The sequence below is a fragment of the Lichenostomus cassidix genome, chromosome 20 (genome assembly GCF_008360975.1).
Source record: "Lichenostomus cassidix isolate B80296 chromosome 20, HeHo_3.0, whole genome shotgun sequence".
Classification (NCBI taxonomy): Eukaryota; Metazoa; Chordata; class Aves; order Passeriformes; family Meliphagidae; genus Lichenostomus; species Lichenostomus cassidix.
This window is the reverse complement of record NC_139500.1, coordinates 11,054,812-11,078,748: the sequence shown is the minus strand read 5'-3', so window position 1 is coordinate 11,078,748 and position 23,937 is coordinate 11,054,812. Positions and strand designations below refer to the sequence as shown.

The 23,937-nt window shown below is 42.7% G+C and overlaps 1 protein-coding gene across 1 annotated transcript in view; it reads left to right on the top strand.

The window, feature by feature from the left end:
- PTPRT (protein tyrosine phosphatase receptor type T) overlaps window positions 1-23,937 on the top strand; it is a 416,079-nt gene that overhangs the window by 333,537 nt on the left and 58,605 nt on the right. The window contains exons 14-16 of the mRNA XM_085079316.1: window positions 10,682-10,817; window positions 15,197-15,226; window positions 22,156-22,203. Of these exons, the coding sequence (XP_084935442.1) occupies window positions 10,682-10,817; window positions 15,197-15,226; window positions 22,156-22,203 (214 nt within the window). The remainder of the gene's footprint in view (window positions 1-10,681; window positions 10,818-15,196; window positions 15,227-22,155; window positions 22,204-23,937) is intronic.

The window sequence follows — 23,937 nt, the reverse complement described above, 5'->3', positions numbered from 1 at the left end:
ATTCTGTCCTTTTAGCATATTGGTCCCTAATTCTCCAGTCACACCCTCAGGTGATGATGTTAATCACCCCAGGCCTGCTCCCCCCAGCTCACTGTTGTTTACATATTTTGGGGCTCTAAGGCAACAAATGTGTCCTTGGATTTCCATTCAGAGGAGCTGTTTTGGCTAAAGGTGCTGGGAACAGAGTTTTTCCAGCATTTTATATGAAGCCTAGAGCTACACGCCAAACCTACAGATACACGAAGAATAAAAGCTAGAAATTCTTAAGGCATCACCTGGAGAGAGGTGTAGTACCTGCCTTCCCTCTGCAGTGTGGCAGTGCACAGAGACACAAAACTGGAATTTCAGCATGTCCTGAGAGAAGGCTGAGAGGTGGGATGTTCTAGATGACCTGCTGTGTCTGTGCTGTCTTCTGTCTCCTCATTCTATTGATTGTCCCTGATGGCACTGCCCTGTATTCCCCTTTATTTGCATCGGTGTTTTTCTGAGGACAGAATGAGCAAACCTGCAGTGTGCCTCCAACAAAATCAACAGAGCTGCCAGTGAGGATGCCACTGTGGTGTCTTTTGTAGGAATCAGGAAAAAAACAACCCTTTTTTTGGAGTCAGGATTAATCTCAGCATTAAAAACTCTGCTTTGAGTTGGTACCAGAGGGAAAAAAAAACCCCATATTTTGTTTTGATGCAAGAAAATAAATACATACCACTGGTGCCAGACTAAATGTTCATTTTGGAATAGAGGCCTGATTTTCGCATTCCTAGACATCTGACACTGCAGCAGCTCCTTTAACACCAGTGAAACGAGTCCTGATTTACACCAGTGACAGGAAGATTAGGATCGAGGCGCGTTTAAGCAAGGCAAGGATTCTCTCCAAGCACTGGATTAACAAGGGCACTAAACGTGAGTGTGGGAGTAATTAGGCAGTGAAATGTGTTAGGCATGTGTTACTGGGGGATTGTAACACATCCTGGGTGTTGCTGCAAGGCACCTGCTCAGAAGCTGAGTCTCTGTAATTACTTGAGAGACGCACAGGGCTGTTCCACTGCCTCCTCAGCAGGGAACGTGCTTGCTGTGTCCCATTGCCTCGACACCAAGGAGAGGAAAGCAGAGAACTCCTTAAAAAGTGGTTTAGCCCACTAAAAAAAAAGGGTTTTGGAGGTTTCCCAGTTTTCTTCCCTCCTATTTAGTAAGAACTAGGCTGTTCAGATCAACCTTGGTGCTCTCTCTGCGTGGTTCCCTGTGTTGGATGAACTCAATTCTTGTGGCGGCAAGAAAAAGCTCTGAAATCCTTTTATGCTGGGTTAATAAATGTTGGGAGAGGGGGTGGCATCAGCATTTCAGAGCAGCAAAGCAGAGCCAGGGGGTGCCCAGCACATCCATGGAGCTCATTTCCCTCCATCCAGGGACTCCTTGGAGGGGTTGGTGGTACCTGTGGGAAGGGCCAGTGGCAGGGAGTCACTGCCAGCCTTTGCTGGGGTGACATTTGGGATCCATCAGAAAGCTCCCTGCATGTGTCCACTCTGTGTAGCCATCCCACTCTTTGCCAGCATGCTTGAAACCCACAAACATTATTAACCTGTTGTATCTACATATGTATTTATTTTCAGATTCATTGGTCTCAGGTTTCTTGACACTTCCCTCCTCATGTGGGCTACTCCTTTTTTTTTTTTTTTTTAATTACTGGACTAATGTAATCTTTCACAGCATTAGGCACCTGGATGCATCTCATTAACATAAAACACTCTTTAAAAATGTTTATAATTAAACCTCAATTTACCAGCTCGCTGCCATATAATCTTCATTCAGACAGGTTATTTATAGGTTTTGTCACTTGGTTTCCTTGACAGCATTTGTTTTAATATGTCCCATTCTTTCTGAATTAACTGACTTGCTCTCCCTGTCTTAAAGCAACATATTTATATCGACACTTTATTAGCAAAAATTGCAACCTCTTACCAAGAGAGAGCGATTACCTCTTGTATTCCTAAAGTGCATTAAATGAATTTCACAGTGTAATTGAAACCAAGGCAGAGGGCTCATTAATGGTTCCTTATCTCCCGATACTAATTTCTTCTTTCCTTAAAATGTGAGCTCTTGCAAATGAAAGAATGGAACTATAATAACCATCATGAGGTACATTTTTATTTTTTTTCCTATTTTTTTTTCTTGTGCATGCTGCCTGGGAACCATTTTGCTTGTTCTTAGCAGTGATAGGTAGACAAGAGGTGACCACGCGAAACCCACCCAGCCTCTTGAGCACAGGTGATTATCAGTTCAGGAGAAGGAGAACTGGTCAAACTTCCAGAGGTCTGAGCAGCTTCATGACTGCTTGTTTAATATTTGTTTTGCATGAGAAATTACTTTTACAGCTACTCCAACTGCAGTATGAAGGGGGACAGTGCTTTCATGGCATTCCTTCAGTGCCAAGGTGGAGATCTGCCTGTGCTGAGGGTCAGCTGGGGGTTCAGCACTTCTTAAATATTCACAAGAGCACTGGAATGTGATGGAAAAGCCCTACAGATAGCCCTCTGCACAGGCTGAGGTCCCCTGAGCTTGTATTTCCAATTAAAGGAGCTGTGCCATTTTCTGGGGCTGATTATTGCACCTATTGTTAGACAGCTGAGTCCTGCAGTCAGAGAAATGAAGACAAGAAAAGGAAAACTTGATTCTGTAAACCCTCTGTAGAGGAACAGAGAAACTATAGAAACTGTAGTTTCTATAGAAACTTCTGCTGGAGTCAGAGATGTTGCAGTTCTGAGCCTCAGCAGCACCAAGTCACTCACAGTGGGGAGGCTCAGAACCTCTCAAGGGTTTTGCAGTTTCCATCAGAATGAACTTGGAGGTCTGTGTGCCATAAAATTGCCCCATCATGTGGAACACTGGGACCAGGATCATCATTAACTCCAGAAAATTTAAATGTAGAGATGAGATCCCATCAGCTTGTGGAAATAGGTTCTTCTGCTTCAGCCTGATGTGCACAGAATGAGTGACTGGGATGTGATTAATGGGAAAGGAGGGTTGGTTTTCAGTTTTTAGATGGATTACATTTCTGCTGGAATATTCCTCTCCCAGTGCTGCATGGTTGGTTACTCCTACCTAGTTATGACTTCCTCACCAACAATTATTTCAACTACACATCAGGACAGCTGTGATGATACAGGGGCAAAAACGTGCTGGGATTACTGCAAAGTTTAAACTCTTTTAAGAGGGGAAGAAAAGGTCCTGCATCAGCACTGGAAGAAGGAAACTTCCTGGGAGAATGTTGAGATCTCAGTAAAGAACCTGGGTCTGAAATGAGACCAGGGAAATCTTGGGGTGGGAGGAGAGACTGTAAAAAACTATGGAAAATGAGAGGGAAAAAGTTCCTGCTGTTCACACGCAGTTCTGCGGCTTATGAAATATGTTCATTTAATAACTCCTGCTCCCTCAAATTCATTGAAAAGGCTTCTTAAGTTTCCTGAAATGCATTCTGGTTTTGTAGACAGATAATGTATTTTTTAAACAGATCTAATCCCACTTCAAATCTGTTTGTTGCTGCATTTTGTCTTCTAATACACTGGAATATTATTCCTTTGACAGGTTTATTCTGTTTTGTGCTATTTATTTCAGAGGAGTTTATCACACTTTTTAAGTTGAATGCCTGAAAATGTTTGGTTGTTTTTCCTCCTGAACAAATCTCTGCTTTCTGAAAGTTATTTTTTAGCACAAATTTTGTGCATCACAATCCCTTTAGGGGCTTCTTTATCCCAGGGAGGTAATGGAAAAGCTTTGAATTAGTGCAGAACTGGATGAGGCCAGGAGTGGACTGAGTTTGGTAATTCCAGCCCAGTGTCCAGAGGTCATTATCTGCTCCACAGCTCTGCTGCATTGCCAGACCCTAATCTTGGGCTCCCCAATTAAAATAAGCAACTGGAGGGAAGGGGAGAAGGTGCAGAGTGCTTATCATAAAATTTGGGATTGATTAGCAACAGGAGACTCTGATAACATCACCTTTGTAATTCAAAGCATCCACTGCTGGGTCAGACTGGTAGCTTCAGGAGAGAAAAGTCTTTAGAAAAACCAAAATAATGTATTATAGCAGCATGAGCCAAGTCCTCCAGGAATCAAAGCAGGGAGGATTTACCTGGAGCAATGTGGGGGATCTTGTCCTTTTTCAAGACTCACCTGGTGGGAAAGGATGCTCTTGGCCATGTGTTGTGACTGGTCCTAATCCACTGAACATTCACCTTTGTTTGCAGATAAACTGGTAGTCAGATAAAGGAGTGGAAATTACAGAAAATTCAGTAGTTGGACATTAAAGCCACAAGTGAATGTCAAATTAAGGAAAGATTTCCTTTGGTTTTGTTTTACTTAGTTTGAATGCAGGGAGCAATGGATGGTTCCTCACTCAGGAAATTGAGGGGCTTGTTTTTCATCTCTTCTCCTTAAAAGTTTGCAGGGAGAACTCTTGTTATGTCCCTTGAAGCCTCTTCTGCACAGGGGGGAGAGATAGGACAGAAGAGGGGGCAGACAGGAGTGGGGCTCTCATGTTTTAGGGGACAGCAGTGTTTCATGTTCCTGACCTTCACACCCTCACACCAACTCACTGATGATCGGGATTTTGTCTCCATTTCCTGATATCTGCAGATCCTTTCTGAGATGTATCAGCCACTGGGCAGGTACTGTGGATCACTTCAAATGGTTTTCATAAACAGATTACCATCATCAGTCTCCTTTAACAACACTTCCAAAGGCGTGATAGACCCAAGGCTGCTACAAATACATTATGCCTGTTCCCTTAAATAGATTTTCTGATAATCCAGTATTCAGAAAGAGGGTTGATATTAATATAGAGCTTCTGAGCTTCTTCCAGGAGTTGGACTTTAAAAAACTATCTGGTTGCATTAGAAGATGTGATAAAACCACAAGGTAGGTGTGAAAAAGACTGTTTTGTAGTATTATTGAAGAGGAGAAATCTTCATTCCAGGCATGCCTGAAAGTGCAGCTTCAACTTGGCAGAGTGCAGGAAGCCTCCTGGTGTTTCATGCTGCACACGTACAGTGTGTGTACAGACTCCCTGACCCTGCCCAGCTGACTCCCTTTGGCTGGAAAAGGGCTTTTTCTGTAAGAGAGACTCCTCCTTTCCATGCTGCTCACCCAGCTTGGGGTGAAACCCTCCAGGGCAGGTTTTTGTAGGTCACCCTGGTACTTGAAGCACCTTTGTCTGGTCAGGCTTGAAAGGTGATTTTACTTCAGTGCTCACTTTCCACCCATGCCTGGGCTTTGCTCACTGGTTTTGCAGCTGGTGTGGCTGTGGGTTTTTCATGATAATCATGATTAGAGCAGGGTAACTGCTTACAGGGACTGACTGGGGCAAAAGTTAATAATTGTGGGGAATCTGTTATATATCCATAGCATTGTCAGGCACTGAGAAGTTTTTGCGTATATCAGTCAAAAGATTGATCTTCATGTGTCCAAGACCACACAAAAATGAAATCCCATCTGTAAATCTGAACTTGTGATAATGGGAATTGTACTTGTTTACCATTTTTATAATTTTGAGTTGCTATTTAATAACTGCAGAAGTGGAGAGTTAAAATGGAAACATGCTCTCACCCTCTGAACTGTCCCATCACTTGTTGGCATCACAGCAGCTGCTCTTTAGCTGAGCTCTTCTCTCAGGGAAATCTAATAACCTTCCTGATTCTTAGCGACCATATATCAGCCTTCAGCACAAATTAAGTGCTTCTGTTCTGAAGAGAGAAGAAGAAAAACAGGAGGAGAAAAGAAAAGCCTTTGTGGTGGATTTGCCTGGAATCTCCAGAATCAATTATTCACTTACAGCTATTTTTTAATCCTCATTCAGTTTAGCAGTGCTGATTCCTCACTGTGTGTTTACCCTCAGCCTCCTACAGATTCCACCTGTAAGCCTGAAAATCCCTCATACAAATTCTGCTCCATCTTTCTCTCCAGGACTGCTTTGTTTTGCTGCTCTCTCTGCTCAGAATATGGTTGAAAGCTTTTGGCTCTCATCATTCTCTCTATTCCTTCTGAGCTGTGTTAAAGAAGTGAGTGTGTCTCATTATAGTCATAAGCCTGTGCTGTTTGCAGTCTTCAGTAACTGGAGGTGGAAAATTGGTGTAGTGACGTTGTGTGTGGTGATCCTCTTTGTGACATCCTTTTTTTAATGAATTACATCAAAGAAATAATCAAAGTGAGTCTGGATTTCAGATGTGATGAGCTGTTCCACTCTGTTGGCTCAGGATATGTGGAGGCAGCAGCATCATACATAGATTTTTGAAGGTTTTTTTTTAATGTAATACACTGCTGGAGGGTGTGGTCAGCTGCCACCCAGGGCTGCTGCTGGGAATTCCACATCAGGATGTAAAAAGGTGCCTTAAAAGGTGCCTTTCCACCTTTATCTCAGCGCTATCATTCCTGGAGGTAGCTGTCTGCCCTTGTGTTTGCATGTCAGACTGTGTTTTACAGATATAGACATTATCAGGAGCTGGAAACATGAGGGAAAACATTTCTGCATGCAGAGCTGCTTTAATAATTTGTAGGCTGCTCACATAGAAAGCGCCATAAAAAAATAAATAAAGGAAATCATGTTTACAAGTGATTTGAGAATAGCTGTCTTTTCAATACAAGCCTCTAGGTCTATTAGGAGATTTTACATTCAGCCCACTGCCTGGCCATTATGTGCAGCAAAGAAATTATTCTGATTGTGCAGATCATTTCAAAGCATAATGACTGGGAGCCCAATATTTTTCATTAATTTTTCTGGGTTAAATAATGCTCTGAAGTAAGTCTCCTGATTGTTTTTTGTTCCAAGAGTGGATTTCTCTCTGAAGAAGCTGTGTTCTTAGGTGCTACAAATTTGAAACCAAACCTCATCTTTGCCAGGCTTGTCCCTTGCTGGGTCTTTCCTGTCACCTGGTGGTGGCTGAACCTCCTATTTCTTGTGTTGCTTCTCTCAGTTTGTCCCTCCTTTCTTCACACTTGCATTGCCCTTTCCTTGACTCTGAATATTTGAGCCAGTTGTCCTCAGAGTCATTTTATTTGCTTTCTCTTCTGCTCCTGTTAGGCTTTGGGATGCTTCTCTCTCCTGCACTGTGTCACTGGTGATTGTGGTACCACTTCCATTGCAGGGGTTTGTTCTCTGTGCCTCTGGAAATCTCACATAAATACCTGACTTTTCCTCTTGCTTATGGCTCTCTTAAATTCTTTTTCCTGGCAGTGTCATTTTTTTAAAAATGCAATATTGTAATTGCTGCCTAAAGTAAAGGATGTTTCAAATTGCAGTTTGTGAAATAGGTTTTATGGAAGAAACTTGTACTATCAGCCCTGCTTAGCTACATCCACTCAGTAAATCATTCTTTCCTGGATGTTTTTCAGAGTGCCACCTCCACAGAGGAGGTTGCTTTATATCTGGTGGCTTATTTTCATATAATAGACCTGTGCAGAAGTTGCTGGGAGGAAGACTGCCATGGTGTCTTTCCCTTAGATGCCACTGAGTATTCTGTGATTCTATGAAGCAACAGAAGCATGGCCAGATTAGACCTTAATTTAAACCTTAATTAAACTATCAGTGTGTGTGATGATGCAGAAACCTGACTTGTCCTGGGCTGATGAGCTGGACAGCTCTGGGAAATTGGCCATTTGCCCCTGCCCTGCTCTCTCTGCATCTCTGCAGCATCTCAGAACTGTGTCTGCCATGAATGTGCATCCTGTGCTGTGTTCTGTCTCACTGAGAGATGCTGATCAGGGGATTTTGAATGGGATTGAAGAAAAACAAAGTTGATTGGGTTGCTAGGAAAGGACTAAGATGTTGAAATAGCTCTGGCTGGCCAGTGGAGTGCTGGGTGAATGGCACAGCCTGTGAAAGTCAGTCAGGCCACTGCTGTGGCTCCTGGGATGGTGATTTTGTACATCCATGAATGAATATCTCTGAGAGCAGCAGCCTGGTGCACTAGGGAACGCACAGATAGGAAGTCAAGGGACATACAGTCTTCACTCCTCTGGCACTGCCTTCTGTCATTTGCCTTCCTTATTAAGAAAGCAAGCTTAGGGCAGAAAATTCTCCTACGTTGTGCTAGTGCAGAGTAATGGGTCCTGACCTTTGTGGGGCTCTGGGTGCCTCTGAAATACACACACTAATAACAGTGCTGACCTGCTCTGTGTCTTATTCCAGCATCCAGCTTCTGTTAGAGGGAATAATTCATTCAGGAAATGTGGTGGACGTAACCACTGGAAAACAGTGATAGTTTGTTTTCATTGCTTTTTAATGCCAGCAATATATAAACATGGTTTTTCAAAAAGAAGAGGATGGCCCCTCAAGTACAGGAGTGCAGAGCTTTGCAAGTGTGTTTAAAGATGTTTGTATGAAGTGGCCATCCCAGCAGTTTTTATGGGCTGCTGTGCTCAGAGGATTTCAGATCCTGCATGTCTATAAAGGAGGGAAGCAAAACTGAATTCTAAACCAGTTTCTGTCAGGAGCAGCAGAAATCATCTTCTGCAAGGACAGGAGCAGCTCACTCCTCCTCCTGCCAGGATAGGAATGTTCTCACCTACAGCTGCTGGTGGGGCAGGTGGGAAACCAGAGCAACCAGAGGAGATTGAGGTGTTTGCATGGAAAATATGCCAGAACATCGGGAAAACAAAGGAATTTTACAGTAAATTTCCCTGCAAGGCTTTGAGAATCCCAGAGCCAGGAATTTGCTGACACTGCCATATTCTCCATTCCTAGGCACTATTAGCTGAGACAACTCACAAATGCTTGGGCTGGTAGCCTAAAGGAATTGTTGGCCTTTGCCAGGAGAAATAGGAGGAGCTGCCCAGAAGATTGGAGTGAATCAGTCAGTGCAGTGTGGAGGTGTCAGGATGGATAATGAGCCTTCCTTCTCCTCCTGGAACTGCAGGAGCTTACAGTGGGGTGGGAAATATCAGATAAAAACGCTCTGGCCACACATTGCCTGGAGGAACGAGCAACAGCCTGGCAAAATCAAACCAATCTGGTGGGTTAGGAGATGGAGTTGACAGCACATTCTTACTTCTTTTAACATGGCTCACACTTCATGAGGGCACTCAGATGGTACAGAAATGAGGGGCTGACTGTGCTGTTTATAGTAGAAAACCATTCTCCAACACCTATTATTTAGGGTCGTAGGAGTAACTGCAGCTCGGCTGAAGGATAATTTGGAGCACTTCTGACTTTCACTTCAAATGAATCGAGTTTTAGCCATTTTCAGGGAGAAATTGTACCTTTCTCCTTGCCTTTGTTGTGTGGCAGTGTCAGGATTGCCTGTCTGATGGTGTGTAGCTCACCTCTTGGACACATTTACTGCAGGATTGTGGGAGAGGTTGTCAAATAAAGATGGAAAATGCAACTGATACGTTATTTTATTTTCCTGCTCAGGAGTCCCATTAATGCATTTCAGGCGTGTGAGCACAGAAGTTATCAGTGAACTCTTAACTGAATGGGCAAATTGGTGAATGCAGCAAAACAGTAGAGTTGTCAGGGGCAAAAGCTGAAAATTGTATGTGTGATTCCAAGAGCCAGCCCTTTTTGCGTGGTAAATATTGTGTTTTGCTCTGGCTAAACTAGATTAACAGCTTAGCTGCAGGAGAAGTGAAATTGTGCTTTTATCACTGCATCATCTTTTAAAGCATATGCAGTTTAACATGTGGCAAAGAGGCAAAACAATACCCCAGTGACAATAACACTGCTGGCTCACCAACACACGGCCTTGACTGAATATTATATCCCTGAGCAAGTGACTTCATGAACAGAAATGATTCAGATTTCCTGAAGGTCAGCAGCACAGAGCTGTTAAAAGAGCAAAACATTGTGGTCTTCTGCTGTCAGCCCTCTGTGTCCACCTTTGATTCCCTTTCCCTACTGTGTTTGAGCTGTAGAAGAAGAGCTGGCTGACTCCAGCAGCAAAGGTGAAGCCCAAGACAAGAGTGTGATCTGCTGTAACATGAATTCATTTAACTTTGTGAACTGCACTGGTGATATTTTTAGGAGTAGTTAAGTGTAACAGGAATATAATGAAGACAGGCTTATTTAGTCTGTAGAGTAGCCATGACTCAAATCTTGTGGGGCTTTCTAAATCAAGCTCAGTGGCTTAAGCTATATCTGGAAAAATTCTGTGCAGCAAGTGGTGAAGTCGGCAGAGCTGAGGTGTATAATGAGCAGTGCTGAAATGGTCTCAACAATCAGGGAGATGGCTACTTAAAATGCCTCCAGTACACTAAGAAACACAAATGTGAGCTGATTTTAGAGGGAAAAAAATTTCTGCCAAAAGTATTATTATTATTACGTGTCATTGTGTTCACTGTTTCAATGAGTAAGGATTGCAAGTCCATTTAGACTGTTTGAGGTTAAAATTAGAACTGTTCTCCTGTTTCTGGGTGCATGCTGAGTGTTTCAGAAGAGTAAATTCCCCATGACAGTATAACTTAGTAAAATATTAGAGTCATTTGCACTACACTTGGATTTTACACCCTATTACTGCTCTGAATTATCTGTCATTAGCCCTCATTAAAGGCAGATTTGGTTAGATGGACAATTGTCTATTGCAATTTGATTGCAAATATGTTGCTAGGTTTTCAAATGAATATTTAAAGTGGATCATTGCACAATTTCCCTATAACTTTTTTTTTCAATCTTGTCCTTCCTCTCCCTCCATCTTTTAAGGAGCTTCCACCCAGAATTCCAATGCAGTGGAACCAGAAAAGCAAGTGGACAGCACGGTGAAAATGGCTGGAGTTATAGCTGGTCTCCTGATGTTTGTTATTATCCTCCTGGGAGCAATGCTCACCATCAAGAGAAGGTAAGTTTCTGCTTTGCTTCCATCTTGGACCTCCTGGCTTCTTCCAAAAGAAGAAAAAATAAAGATAAAACATTCTTTTTGTGTGACAGAGGGCAGCGGTTAATGCCTTTTTCCATAACACTAAGGGTTGTAGTCCCAGAAGAAATACTTGTCCTGGGAGATCCAGAATGGTTGTTATTGCAAAGGGTAGCAATAATGATAATTAAATGATCATTAATGTGAAGGGATAAGTCACGAAGCATGGAGAAGAACAAAGGGATAAAAAGAGCACCTCTCCTAATAGGAAAGGCTAAGAGAATTGGAACTTGTCAGCCTGTGGAAGAGAAGCTTTGAGTGACCTAATTGTGGCTTTCCAGTCCCTGAAGGGAGCCTGCAAGAAAGATGGAGAGAGACAATTTACAAAGGCCTGGAGTGCCAGGACAAGGGGAAATGGCTTCAAGCTGACAGAGAGGAGGTTTATATCAGATATTAGGAAGAAATTGTTCCCTGTGAGGGTGGTGAGGCCCTGGCAGGGGTTGCCCAGAGAAGCTCTGGCTGCCCCATCCCAGCCATTTTTCCAACATTTGGTTCTTCTGATGTTGTGGCTGTCATGGCTGCTACAACATAAACTGTTATCTCACAGATAACACAGACAAACCCCCAACCAAAACCACACATAATGCAGCATGAGTTCTAGAGGTTGCACACCGAGCCCCCATGTGCTCCATGGAGAAGTTCCCAAGCTCCTGCTGCCCTGGGCTCACCCTCAGAGAGCTCCCAAAACCTTCAGTGGAACCTGCCTGACCCCTGCAGCAGCAGTGTTAGGTGAATTTGGGTGTGATGTCCCATGGACAGAACTTTGCTCCTTCTGGTTTTGCGACAGGCTCTGTAAACCTGGGCAATTTTCTTCTAAGTTAACATTAGAAAGGAGGCGAGTCGAGTATTAGAAATCTAACTTCTCCCTTTTTTCCCTAGAGCTGGAAAATTACATTTTCCTCTGTGTTTTTTCCCCAGCCCCTCCCAGGGCAGACAAGCAAAACCCCTGCAGTCTGTATTTCTTGTTGTCTCTGCTGCAATTTGCTAGGATACCCCCTGGAAGACACACTGAAATAAGGAATAAACCGGCTCATTGACTTTAAAATCTTTTCCCATTTAGGAGCTGTGAGTGTGGGAGGAGGCTAGGGAGGCTGTAGCACACCTCCAGCACCTCCAGAGCTGCTGAGCACATCCCTCCCGGGCTCCCTTGGATGGGCACCACCAGCCACATCCAACTGGGGCTTGGAGCTGCATATGGACAAGTGTTCCCTGAAGATGAATTTCAGCCTGTCAGGCTCATTGCATTTGTAAACTAATGCGGGTTGGGATCAGCTTTAATAAAAGGAGAAGCTGATTTGGACCACAAAGTGATTGGAACTTCTGGAGGAGCAGAGCTGAAAGCTTGAGCTCTTCTGAGAGAATACTTTAACAACAAAGTTCTCTTTCTGTTTTGCAAACAAAAGCATTTGGAGCTCAAGCTCTTGCATTCCATGTTTGCCTTAACTTCACTTTAAAAAGAGTTTCCTTCTCAGCGCACCAAGTGCTCCTCAGAGTACAAACAGAGTAGCTTTGCAAGGCAGCAATTCAGAAAAATAATTTAATGAGATAAACTGAGACGTTATCTTCAAATGGAGCTGGAAAATACCCCAGCAGTGACATTTGTTCATTGTCCAGGGCATTGCAGCTCGTTGGTAACAGTGGTGGATTTCCTGGACAAAGCATTTTGTTAGCCAAACAGAGAAAAGGAAGGAGAGAGATTAGAAGAGAAGGAAGACATCAGTTGGAGATGCAGGATGGAGACGGGATGGAGATGCAAGAACTCAAAAATTTCTGGGGGCTGACAGAATTTTAGAGGGTTTAGTCAGATATATAAATCTAAATTAAGCCAACCAGTGTATTTATGCAGTGGAAAATTTGGGTTCGACTTTGTTTGTTGTCTGAAAGTTTTAGTTGGAACTTGGGGTTGATAAATTTCTCTATGTGTGTATCTATGTCATATCGTGAAATACTTCACTTTTATTGTATGAAAATATTCCTAATTCTCTAAGGAGCTTGGTTTTTTTGTCCTTAATATTAATCAAACCAATTTGTGTTATAGAACATACAGGATCAATTAGTAAAAACAAGCTGAAACAAGACAAAACGACATTTTTTCAGGACAAAATACCCTTTGACTTTGCTCCTCCCCAAAGGATTTGATTTTGGTCAGTTCTGATTTCATCTAGGCAGTATTAATTCTGGTGTAATTGTGACTTGTATTTCCCTGGAGTGAAGAATGTGACACCTCTCAGGCTTGTGTGTTTGAGCAGAAAAAGCCTCCACTGACCCCTTTAAATATGAGACAGAATAAATAGGATCAGACAGCCTGTCATGGGTGCACTGTAAATAAGTTCTTTAAATTGCTGTTGGTAGCAAAAAAGGAGATTTGGGGCTATGTAGGGTATAGGGTTATTTCCTCCTATGAAAATTCAGCTCTTTATTCTGGATTAGGATTTAGGTTGTTACCTCAAACTAATTAAATAAAACCCCAAAGCCTTTTGGGCAGAGCATACCCAAGCTATAGGATAGAATTAGGAAAAGGGGTATTTGCACATTTGATGACCCATGTCCTTCCTGTTTCCCTGTTTAAGACAGGCAGGGCTTTTGGGTTTTGTTGCACATTCTAGGATCAGGTCAAGTTTTTACTGAACCACAACTCAGACCAGTTTTCACAGTAAGCTTTGAAATATTCCTTTGTAAATCCTTATTTCAGGCTGCATATTTGGGAGGATTTGAGCCAAAATGGACTGTCCAACTCCAAAATATGATCTTCCTTTTGTTTGTCTTCCCTTATTTTCTATCCCTATGGAGCAAATCTTTCTGAGCTTCTGGAGGGATGTGCAATTTTTAATGAGGGCCATGAGTCTGGTGGGATCCCAGATGTCTGTGGCAGACAGGAGAGCAGCAGAAAGTCCAGGAGATGTTCAAGGGAACAGTTACAGTCCATAGGGCTGTGTGAACCCTGCTCCTGGCTCTCAGAGGAGTTGGTTTAATGGAATAATTTTGGGGATTTAGGGGCTTCAGCTGTGTGGGCTCTGATTTTCCACATCCTGGTCATTTTCCCTTTTGTTTAGAGGCTCAGTGGAACTTGGATTTTCACAGGGAAGCTCAGTGGCAATCAATGCACCTTGACTCATGCATTGCTAGGACCTGCAGAATTTCTGGCTGTCAGGAGACAATAGCATTTAGTTAAAATACATCCAGGTGTATCTGGGAATCTGTGCCATTCAGATAACCTGGCATACATCGGGAATCTGGCCAGAACATCAACTTTATAGCAAAGGCCATCACCAGGAAAACCATGTCCCTTCAGTTTAATCCTCATGAACAGCCTTTTTCCCCCTGTGTGCACATTAAAGAGGTGATGGTGCTCAGAGTGACTGAGCTGATCCAGGTGTGCTTATGGAAGTTGTGCTCAGAGCAACTGTCAAAGTGAACACTTGAACACCACATTGGTATTTCTAAGCTATTCTAAGCTAATCTAAGAAGATTCCTAGTCTGCCTAGTATCTTTAGGGGTGGGATTTTAAAGCTGTGCAATCGGCTGAAGTCTGTGTTTCACTGTTTTTCTCTCTCCTGACCACTGCTGCTCCTTTTGCGGCTTCTTGTGGTAAATCTGTACCACCCTGGGCTAGGTCTGTCGGCAATCAGTGTTTTTAGAGAAGCCCCTTTCCAGTTATAGAAGTGAAAACATCACCTCTTAAGCTGTAACTGATTGCCAAGGCTCAGTTTGTGGTGCTGCTCAAAATGTTGTGAAATGAATTGTTGAGAAACTGTGGTAGAAAATGCTTAATCACAGTGATGCACAAAGCTAATGCATACCCCCAGTGCTCAGCTATAAATATGGAGTGATGCTTGAATTGTTAATGAGCTATTTGCATCTTAGAGTTTGATGAAGCTTGATTTGTCATCAGACAATTTGCTCATTGTCTAAATATTCCAAAATTGTGGCGTTCTTACATTGTCACTTCCCTATTTATTGTTATTTATATGAATAGCTCTGACATCTTTCTCTCCATTTCAAAAATATCAAGGCACTTGAGAAGCAAAATTAAGTCTCGTTGCCCATGTTACTGACATGAGGGAACTAAAAGGTGAGGGGATTTATTCATGGTGGCAGGAGTAGAAACACAAGTTCTCCAGTTCAGTGTCTATTTATTCCTCACAACATAAAGCTCCTGAAAGAAGTGGAGCTCAGTACAGAAAACAACACAAACACTTTGTATATTGAAAAAGATTCCTAGAGTTCATCTAAATCTAATTATATGCTTTTCTCTTTTTCTCCTTTTGGATATTTCGTTCATCTGACTGGCCGTCGATGTTTAGAAGAAATGCATATTCCTACTCCTATTACTTGTAAGTATATGACTGGGAATGAGGTTTTTTGAGCATGCTCACCCTGTGGTAATTTTTGCTTTGTTGTATTCCTTTCTATTTTTATTTATTTTTTTTTACCAATGCATTTTTCCCTGTCTTTCCAGCAGCTTGTGTTTTATTTTCCCAGTTGCACACCATTATGTTTTCCCTGTTTTACCACTGCACCTGTAGCTGTGCCTGCAAACCCATGAATGTCCACAGATATGTCAGCTCTTTTTTATGGCTCTTCAAACTGGATATCAAGAAACATTTCTTCACCAAAAGGGCTTTCCAGCACCAGAACAGGTGGCCCAGGGAAGTGGTGGAGTCACCATCCCTGGAGGTATTTAAAAATTGTGTAGATGTGGCACTTGGGGACATGGGTTAGAGATGGACATGGCAGTGCTGGGGCAACAGTTGGACTTGATGACCTTAGAAATCTTTTCCAACATAAATGATTCTGTAAATGCTAATGGACAAATACAGAGTGTCCCAAGTGCACCTTTTTAATTGTTCATCACTCATAGCCAAACTTCAGGGAAATTCACACCTGAAAGTTATTGTTGGGAACTTTTCAGCCATGGATAAAAGTTTTAAAAAAAATGTTAAGGTTTCTGACAACTAGGACCTGACATTATCCCAGAAAACAGCCCTGCTCCTGGAGCTGCCAGGTTCTGAGTGTTGGTTTAGATCCTTGGATGACGAAGGGGTTCAGATATTCAGATCTAAATCACCTGTCCAGTCCTAATGACAATGCTGCATAATTAAGGCAGTTGTTAAGGCACATGAAAATGCTTCACACATCAGTACTTGCACAGCCATCTGTTGCCTAAAGACTGAGGGGCTGGAAAGCAATCAGGGCCAGGCTGTTTCTGCCATGATAATAGTTGTCTGAGGATCAGGAGGAGGAGAGGGCTGGATCAATGGTGTGAGGAAAGAGTCCTGGAGAGGTGAGTTGGATGCCTGTGCTGCCATCAGGGCTGGAGGGATGGAGCAGGCAGCTGCTGCTGCTGACAGGGACAGCTCTGCCCTCTCCAGCTCTCAGCAGCAGCAGGAGCTGTGCCACTGGCATCACCCTTTCCCCAGAACCTGCCAGCCTTGTCAAGGCTCTGAAACCCACCAAAATGTCCAAAAGGCCACATCAGCCCTGACAGCCCCTCCTGGTCTTCTGCTCCAGGAACTCTGGGGAACTCCAGGGCCTCCTCTGCCCCTTCCCACAGCTCCCCTGTGTCTCATCTTGGCACTTTGTTCTGAAAGGTGTTCAGCAAAATGAGTGTATTCATGTGTCCACTTTGAGGAAAGCTTTTTTTTTTTGAGGAAAAGTGTCCACTTTTCTATTCCATAGGACTTGTTTTACATCCAAAGAACAGGGCAAAGGAGGATCCCTGTGTACCACTGCTTGGAGGGATTTTGCTTCTCAGTGACCTGAGACCTTTCCTGCTTTCCAAGCATGTGAGGAGCCTTAGGACACCATCAGGAGTCTTGACTTTGCCCAGTGATGTAATTGTAAATGCAGAGTAACTCTGTTCCCTCTAGACTTCACACTGGTTCATCAAGAATGGAATTTGACCCCAAACAGTCCAGTTAAAGAGAAGATAACTAAGTGTAAATAGGGAATGGTTCTAACCCATCAGAGCTATGAGCCAGGTGAATTTATTGATAGAACCTTTCCTCTTCTTCACATTTCTCATGTTATACTGTTCTGCTTTCCTTACAACCAGCAGCACCATTGCCTGAGAAATTCAGTCCCAGGTTTTCCATTAGAATTCCATCTTTTCCAGCAGGCAGTATGTGGTCAGCGTGTTCCCAGCTTTATTTTATTTTGAGATTTGTGTGTTTAAAAGGATGAATCAACATCTGAGCCCTGTGTGACCCATTTTACAGCTGCACAGTGTTGCTTTAAGCAGTCAGCTGAGGATTGCTCTGCCAGAGCAAGCACAGGGGTCCTTAAGGGGTCTATTTGCTGTGGATCAATTTGCTGGACCCTTTTTCCTCAGGGAGCAGTGCAGTGACTCAGGAAAAGTGAAGAGAGAAAGCTCTGGAGGTCACCCAAGCCTGGGGTTGCAATGAGCTCCAGCAGAGGCCAAAGCAAAGGCTTTAATAAGGTTTAATGAGGCAGCACATCACACCAGGGAAAAGCCAGAGGTGTCATCAGGCAAACTCAGTGTTCACAGGAGCTAGATTTGAGCTCAGCATGCAGAAATCATGGAGCTTTGCCTCCCCATAACACACCCCAAATCTCCTACAAAGAGCTCACTCTTAGTGATGGAAGAAAGCAGGAGAGTCCATATGAAGAAGTTCTACTGAGTTCCATGTTTCAAGTTTCACACAAAATAGGGCATTGCATTAAATTTGCAGATGAAAAACTGAAATTGCTAAGGATTGTGCAATTCTTAGCCAAACTTGATTGAAATTGCTGCACTCATACGAGCAGAGAGGTTGGATTTAAGTTTATTTGAAATGTGGAAATAACAGCAGCAATATGGATATATAGAGATTTTTTTAAATAGAATTGGTTTTTCTGCTTACCTCATATGAATGATTTAGTCCTGAAGCAAAATTCAGCTCAATGAGTTTCCAGTATTGAGAAGCAGGTTCCCAAATAGATCTGCTGGCAGATCTTTAAATGTGACCATATGGACTATATCACTTCATGTTTGGTTTCAGTTTCTGGACTTCAAAGCTGTGTTTCTTAAAGCAATTCTTGTCTGCTTTCAGATAATTCCTCCCAACCATTTGTCATCTGCTATACAGGCATTTCTTCTTGTAAGGGATTAAAATCCCCAGCCCTAACTCTTCCAAACAGTTCTGAATGATAATTCTATTGAAGTCCCAGAGACTTAGGTCATGAGTACCTGGTTTTTACAGAAACAGGGCACAGCATTGTGGTAATCTCTAGATTGGAGTTCCTCAGCCAATCTTATGTTCTGCTGCAATCCAGGACTGGAAAATCTGATTCTGTAAGATGGTTGAGTACCTGCAGCTCTGGTGAAACCAGTCAGAAATATTCATTTATAGGAGGAGCCCTTTCAGCTATTTTGGGCATACGTAGTTAGAGGTAAATAGTTATGGGATTCTTGCATAGCAACACTCAATTGAAAGCTTCCTACAACATTTAGGAAAGGATGAAAGAGAAAACCATAAAGATCTTTAAGTGGAAATAAGACCCAGGAGGCCTTGATTCCCAACTTGTAACCCATTATACAGTATATTCCAGTTCACCCATCAGCAAAGACTGATTGCCTATGGGTTGAGATCTTGGGAAGAGAGAGATGGAATTAGGAGTTCTCTGCATTTACACCAACAAACATGGTGCCTAAGGTTGGGACAGAACTGCTGCTGTCTCTCTGAGCTTAACAGGCAGTGTAAGATATCAACCCAGCCAGGTCTGGAAAATGTTTTTTCTCCCAGCTGAAGCTGTAAAATACAGACAGCACTTCATCCAGTTTACTGGATGGTTTGCATTTAGGGACAGACACCTCTTTTGCAGCAGTATTTTCAACTGCAGCAATCCATATCATGATTTTATTATTTGCTCACCAGGAAAAGAAATGAAAATGTTTTCTGTGTGTGGGTTGTTTGTTTTGGTTTGTTTCTTTCTCCTGGGCTGGGTAATGGCTGCAGAATGAAATTTAATCAAGAGCAATATGAGACCAAGGAAGTGTTTCTGGAAATACAGAGACTCATGTATGTGTTACAAGCACCCAGTTTAATGTTATTTGTAAGAAAAGGGCACTCAATGGCCAAGATGTTGTTTTCCCCTGAACTGGCCAGAGCTCCAGGGACATTCTTGCAATGTAAGAAGCTCCTTCAACTTTCACTGGAATTTCACACCAGTTTTAATTGTTGGGTGGTTTCAGCTGGGAGATTGTTTTCATGGGAGAGATTGTCAAAGGTCATTAAGCTAAATTTATACTTAATTTTTTTTTAAATAACAGAGTTTTTGCTGAATTTATTTCCACCATCTGTGGGACATTTGAAAAGAAAAACATCCCTTTATTTTATTTATAAGCATACCTCTGTATAACCATATTCATACATTAATATCTCCATACATTTCCATGGATGGTAGGATCTGCCTGCACAGGTCAGCTTGCTAAATCAGGATTTTAAGAAAAAACATTCTCACTAGGTGGTTTTCTCATTAGATGATGGAAAAACAGGACTGTTAATCAGTGGCTATGCCAGCCTAATGAAAGCAAATTAAAAAAAAATAATAATATACCAAAATGCAGAAAGTAGATGAGATTTTATTTAGAGTGTGTCTGTGTGGTGATTGCAAACCCAAACTTTGCAGAGGGCAGGATCTGTGGCTGTCTGTACCAGCACAGACTTACATTGCTCCTCCATGCACCCATCTTGTCCAAAGTTTCCCTGGTTGTGAATAAAACAGAAAAAATAAATATAACTAAAAATGTATCCTCCTCAAATAGTGATTAATTTGATCAAGTGAAGCTTAGGTCATATTCTCAGGAGGCTGTGCTTGTTTAGCCACAGTGCAAAACACTCAGGGCATCTTTTGACTTCACTTTCTCCTGTCCTGTGATATTTGCTCTGTGTCAGTGGCTCTTACTCTTCCCTACTCTTTTACTAAACCTTTAATAACCTTTTACTTCCTCTGCTCCTGCCACAACCTGCTCTGAGTTTGCCTTCACCAGGGCAGGTGCTAAAAGCACAATTCAAGCTGTCAGTGCAGGTGCTCTAGGAGGGGATTTGCTCTTGCAGGAGCTCTAAGAAAACTGCCCAGGTTGAAATCAGTTCAAGAGGAGGAGGTGAGGAAGCACAGATTTATTCTGCACCATGGGATCTCACAGAGGTCCCATTCCCCAACCCCTGCAGACAGTGAGAACAGCTCCCCTGTGGTGTCTTTTCATGTCTGAAGACCTATCAGCCCTATTTGATTTCATTTTCTCCAGATTAAAGATCCACATTTCCTTTGGCCTTTGCTTGCAGATCATGTTTTCCATGATGTTTTTTACCTTTCCTGTCCCTCTGGCACATGTCTGATTTGAAGAGAAGTGTTGCAGCAGAGTCCTCTCTCATCCTCAGTCAGAGCAAAAGGATCACCCACTTTATAGTGCCATACCCTTATTTTTAAACAGCATGAAACTGTTCTTCCAAATTGGATTTGTCATTTACTACAGGTTTAGGGGATGGAGATCCTGTCCAACAGACCTGCTGGTTAACCAGTGCTCCCTGGTAATTGCATGGCTCATCACTGCCTGCCTTAAATTGGTGCAGATTTTATCATAAATTACATGTGTACTCCTAGGAGTTTGCTGTGGACCATTCTCTAAAAGGAATTTTATTTTTTGGCTTTCTCAAATTGCTTATTGAAAATGAGGGCAACGTGCAATTCGTGTCTGTGGGAGGAAATTTCACGTTTAACTTCCGTGATCTATACCTAATGTTTAAATTACCTGTGCATGCAAGTCTACCCCACGGTGTACATAATCCATCCTGGTGAAACATCTAAAATTAAATCTGTCAACGCACACACACGAGAGTTCTCGAGCAGTGGCACTTACAGATTTAATGTTCATGCATGTAGAATTGATAGAAGTTAGAGAAGAGTTTGAAGCTGTTTTTAAAAAATAATCCCTGATAGTCATCCAAACCTCTGCAAAACAGGAATCTGATCCTGCAGGTACTTCTTACAGAAAATATTGCTGGAGCTTCCTGATTAATGCCCATGGCAGTAAATGGTTAGTGCTTGGTACCAAGTTTGCATTCCTTGACTGTTTAAGTGGAACTCTCACAATTTTAATATAGTGCTTCAGATTTTATGTCTTGTCTCTGATAGGAGTAGAAGTTTCAAAAATAACCAAATCAAATCTCCATCATTTTTTCCCCTAAATTCACACTCAGTTGTGCTCGCTGCCAATAGCTTTTCTCCTTGCTTTAGTGGGGTCAGCATCAACTGCCTGATTATACAGCTGCTTTCATTTTTTTCACTCAACTTTGAGCATCTTTGTGTCTCATCCCTCCTCTGTGTGTGTGTGGTGCTTGCAGACATCAGCTCTTCATTTCCAAACCCCTCAAACTGAAAAGGACAACCCAATAAACTCCATCCATGGATTCTTGTTTTCTTCTCAGCACATTTCCCTTACCCTTGAATGTAAACCAGCACTGAGCTCATTCCATCCCCATCCTGACATTCTGTGTCCATTGTTTCAGACTCTTCTCCTCAATATCCGCCTGGTCCTTTATTTCCTCCCCTTTCCAGCTGCATAATGCATGAGTGGGGAAGTGTCTGCTCCTTGTGGGGTGTCAGGCTGTGCTGGGGACACTCAGCCAGCCCGTGATTGACACTAATGCTCTGATAGCAGCTTTGTTGGGCCGTTGAAACGGCTCTGTGCAGGGCAGGCTGGTCAGTGGGGACAGCAGGAGCCTTGTCACCGGCGTGGCTTGTCAGTGATTCACAGAGATCTCTCGGAGAGCCCTATTTATGGGAACAGCATTTCCAGATAAACGCTTTTCCAATTCCAAAAGGCATTTTGACGTGCTGGGAAATAAACCTCTACCTAGCTGTGGGTTTTAAGTCACATCCCTAACATTCTGGAAAGTGCTAGTCATTTGATTTTCTAATCTTTTCTATGAATTATAATGATGGTAAGGACCAAATAGGCTTAGTCCTGTCTTGCCACTCTCTCCAGACACGGAACGGCGGCAGAAAAGGCACGTTTAGAAACTGAGAGCCCCTTGATGTGTCTGGCAAGCTTAGCTCTGAAATCCTCAAAAGAGATCTGTCTTCCTTTCCCCTCTAAATTTAGATGAAGAATTTTTATGTTCTTGCAACAGAGAGGGAGAAAGGTGGAAACTGATAAGACGCTGTTGAAAGAAAAATTGTGGCGTTTTCAGATGCAGACCCGGGTTGTGTGTGCGAGGTAGATTGAGAACTTTAAACTCATGTCACCTTTTCTTTTTAGGCATTCAAGCCAATGTTTTAGGGGCCTCTCTGTCTTCTACAGGACCAGGTAGAACTCCTTTGCATAGGGCTTTTGTAAGCAGGCCTTTGGGGACTGAGGGGCTTGGGTTTGGGGATATTTTTTTCCTGCCTAGGACATGCAGAAATGTTGTTGCTCATTCACTCAAAGACAAAACAAGTTTGCCAGTTCCAGCTCTTTGTAGCTTGCTGGCATTTCTGAAAAGATATCAGGCAATGGGACTTACAGATAATTGTTGCCACAAATGATTTAATTTGGATTGAATGAGGAAGTTGCCCCTTTTGACTCACCATTTTCAACCATCAGCAGTGGTTGTCTGTAGTGGCTCACCCCAGCAGTCCAGAGTGCTTGTTTTTAAGGACTTCTGCATTTTGGATTAGTGTTTCCCACTGAGTGATTTTAATTCCTGGTGCCAAAGAATTCACACTGGCGTGTTCGATTAGCAAATCATCAGGATTGAAAGAACCACACAGCAGGGTTTACACACTTCAAGGCTGTTGTAGTCACCTCAGGTACCACAGCACCAAAAAATAGGGGTTCCCATGTCTGCAGCTCTTGGTTCCTCAATCTGGCTGTGCCAATGCTGCTGAACACTTGGAAGCAAAGCTTTTAACATCATTAAAGACCAGCTTTTTGTTTCATCACTCGAGGACTGCTCCCCTCTTTGCATCTTCATCTGCACAAGTGGAGACACCCTGGGGGTTTTGGGAGATCTGAGGAAATCCCTGTGATGATGAACCCAATTTGAGTAGCTCTGGGCTTGGATTGGAACCACTGATTGGAAATGGCTGAACCCCAACTGGCTGAGCAGATGAAGCAGATGTGTTTGTTCGAAAGTTTGCAGCAAACATCCGAGTTTTCTCCAGAAATCTGTGCTCTCCTGATCTGGATTATCTCGCTTTAAAATAGGCTTTTCCCACAGACACAGGCAAAGGATTTAGCTCTCTTTGACCCTTCTTTGCAAACAAATGTAAGTGGCCAAGCTGCCCATCTCCTGAAGGCTGGGGCTCAGCTGTGTGCTTGAACTCGCCTGCAAATGCCACTCTGACATGTTCTGTGGATAAATAAAGCCTGTTAGACTATGTTGCAAGGAGTGCTTTTTTTTAGCATCTAATTAAGTTTAAAAGATGGGTAGTACTTACCATAAGCATGTTGTTTTAGAGAAGAAAAACCTCTTTGCAAAATGATTTAGTTGTTAGCATTTTTTTTTCTTTGAGTTGGAGGAAAGAAAGAAAACTAAAGCTCCTTCTTACAGTAATCTGTTTTTCTCCCTTTTATTTTGTTTTATTTTCTTATCTAGGGAAGTCGTGTAAGCAAAGTTCTTTGCTGGTGCTAGGGATTTGTGTGATATTTTTCCAAGGTGTGGATTGTAGAATGTCACACATTCATTTTTAAAGGGTTTTGCTCTCTGATACGAACGAAGCACAGGGCAGTCAAATGTCAGTGCAAGCTTAGCAGCTCACTTTTCCTGCTTTTCTCCATTTTATTATTCCCTGTGTTTGCAAAAGAGGAGCCTCTTATGTTCTCAGCTTTGTTAGTGTTTTCAGAGCAGGCAGCAAGGCTGCTTTTCACAAAGATTTTTGATGTCTCCTCAAAACAAGGAAAGCCCCGTTTCCCCAGAATAAGGACATATTTGGATATTGCTAAAACGACTTCAACCTTTAAGGTGCCCCACCCTTTACTGGCTGGCGATGCCCAGTGCACTTTGGGGAATGTTTCAGGATCCAGGAGGGCTTGGGGACAAGACAGAGCTCTGCTCCAGCT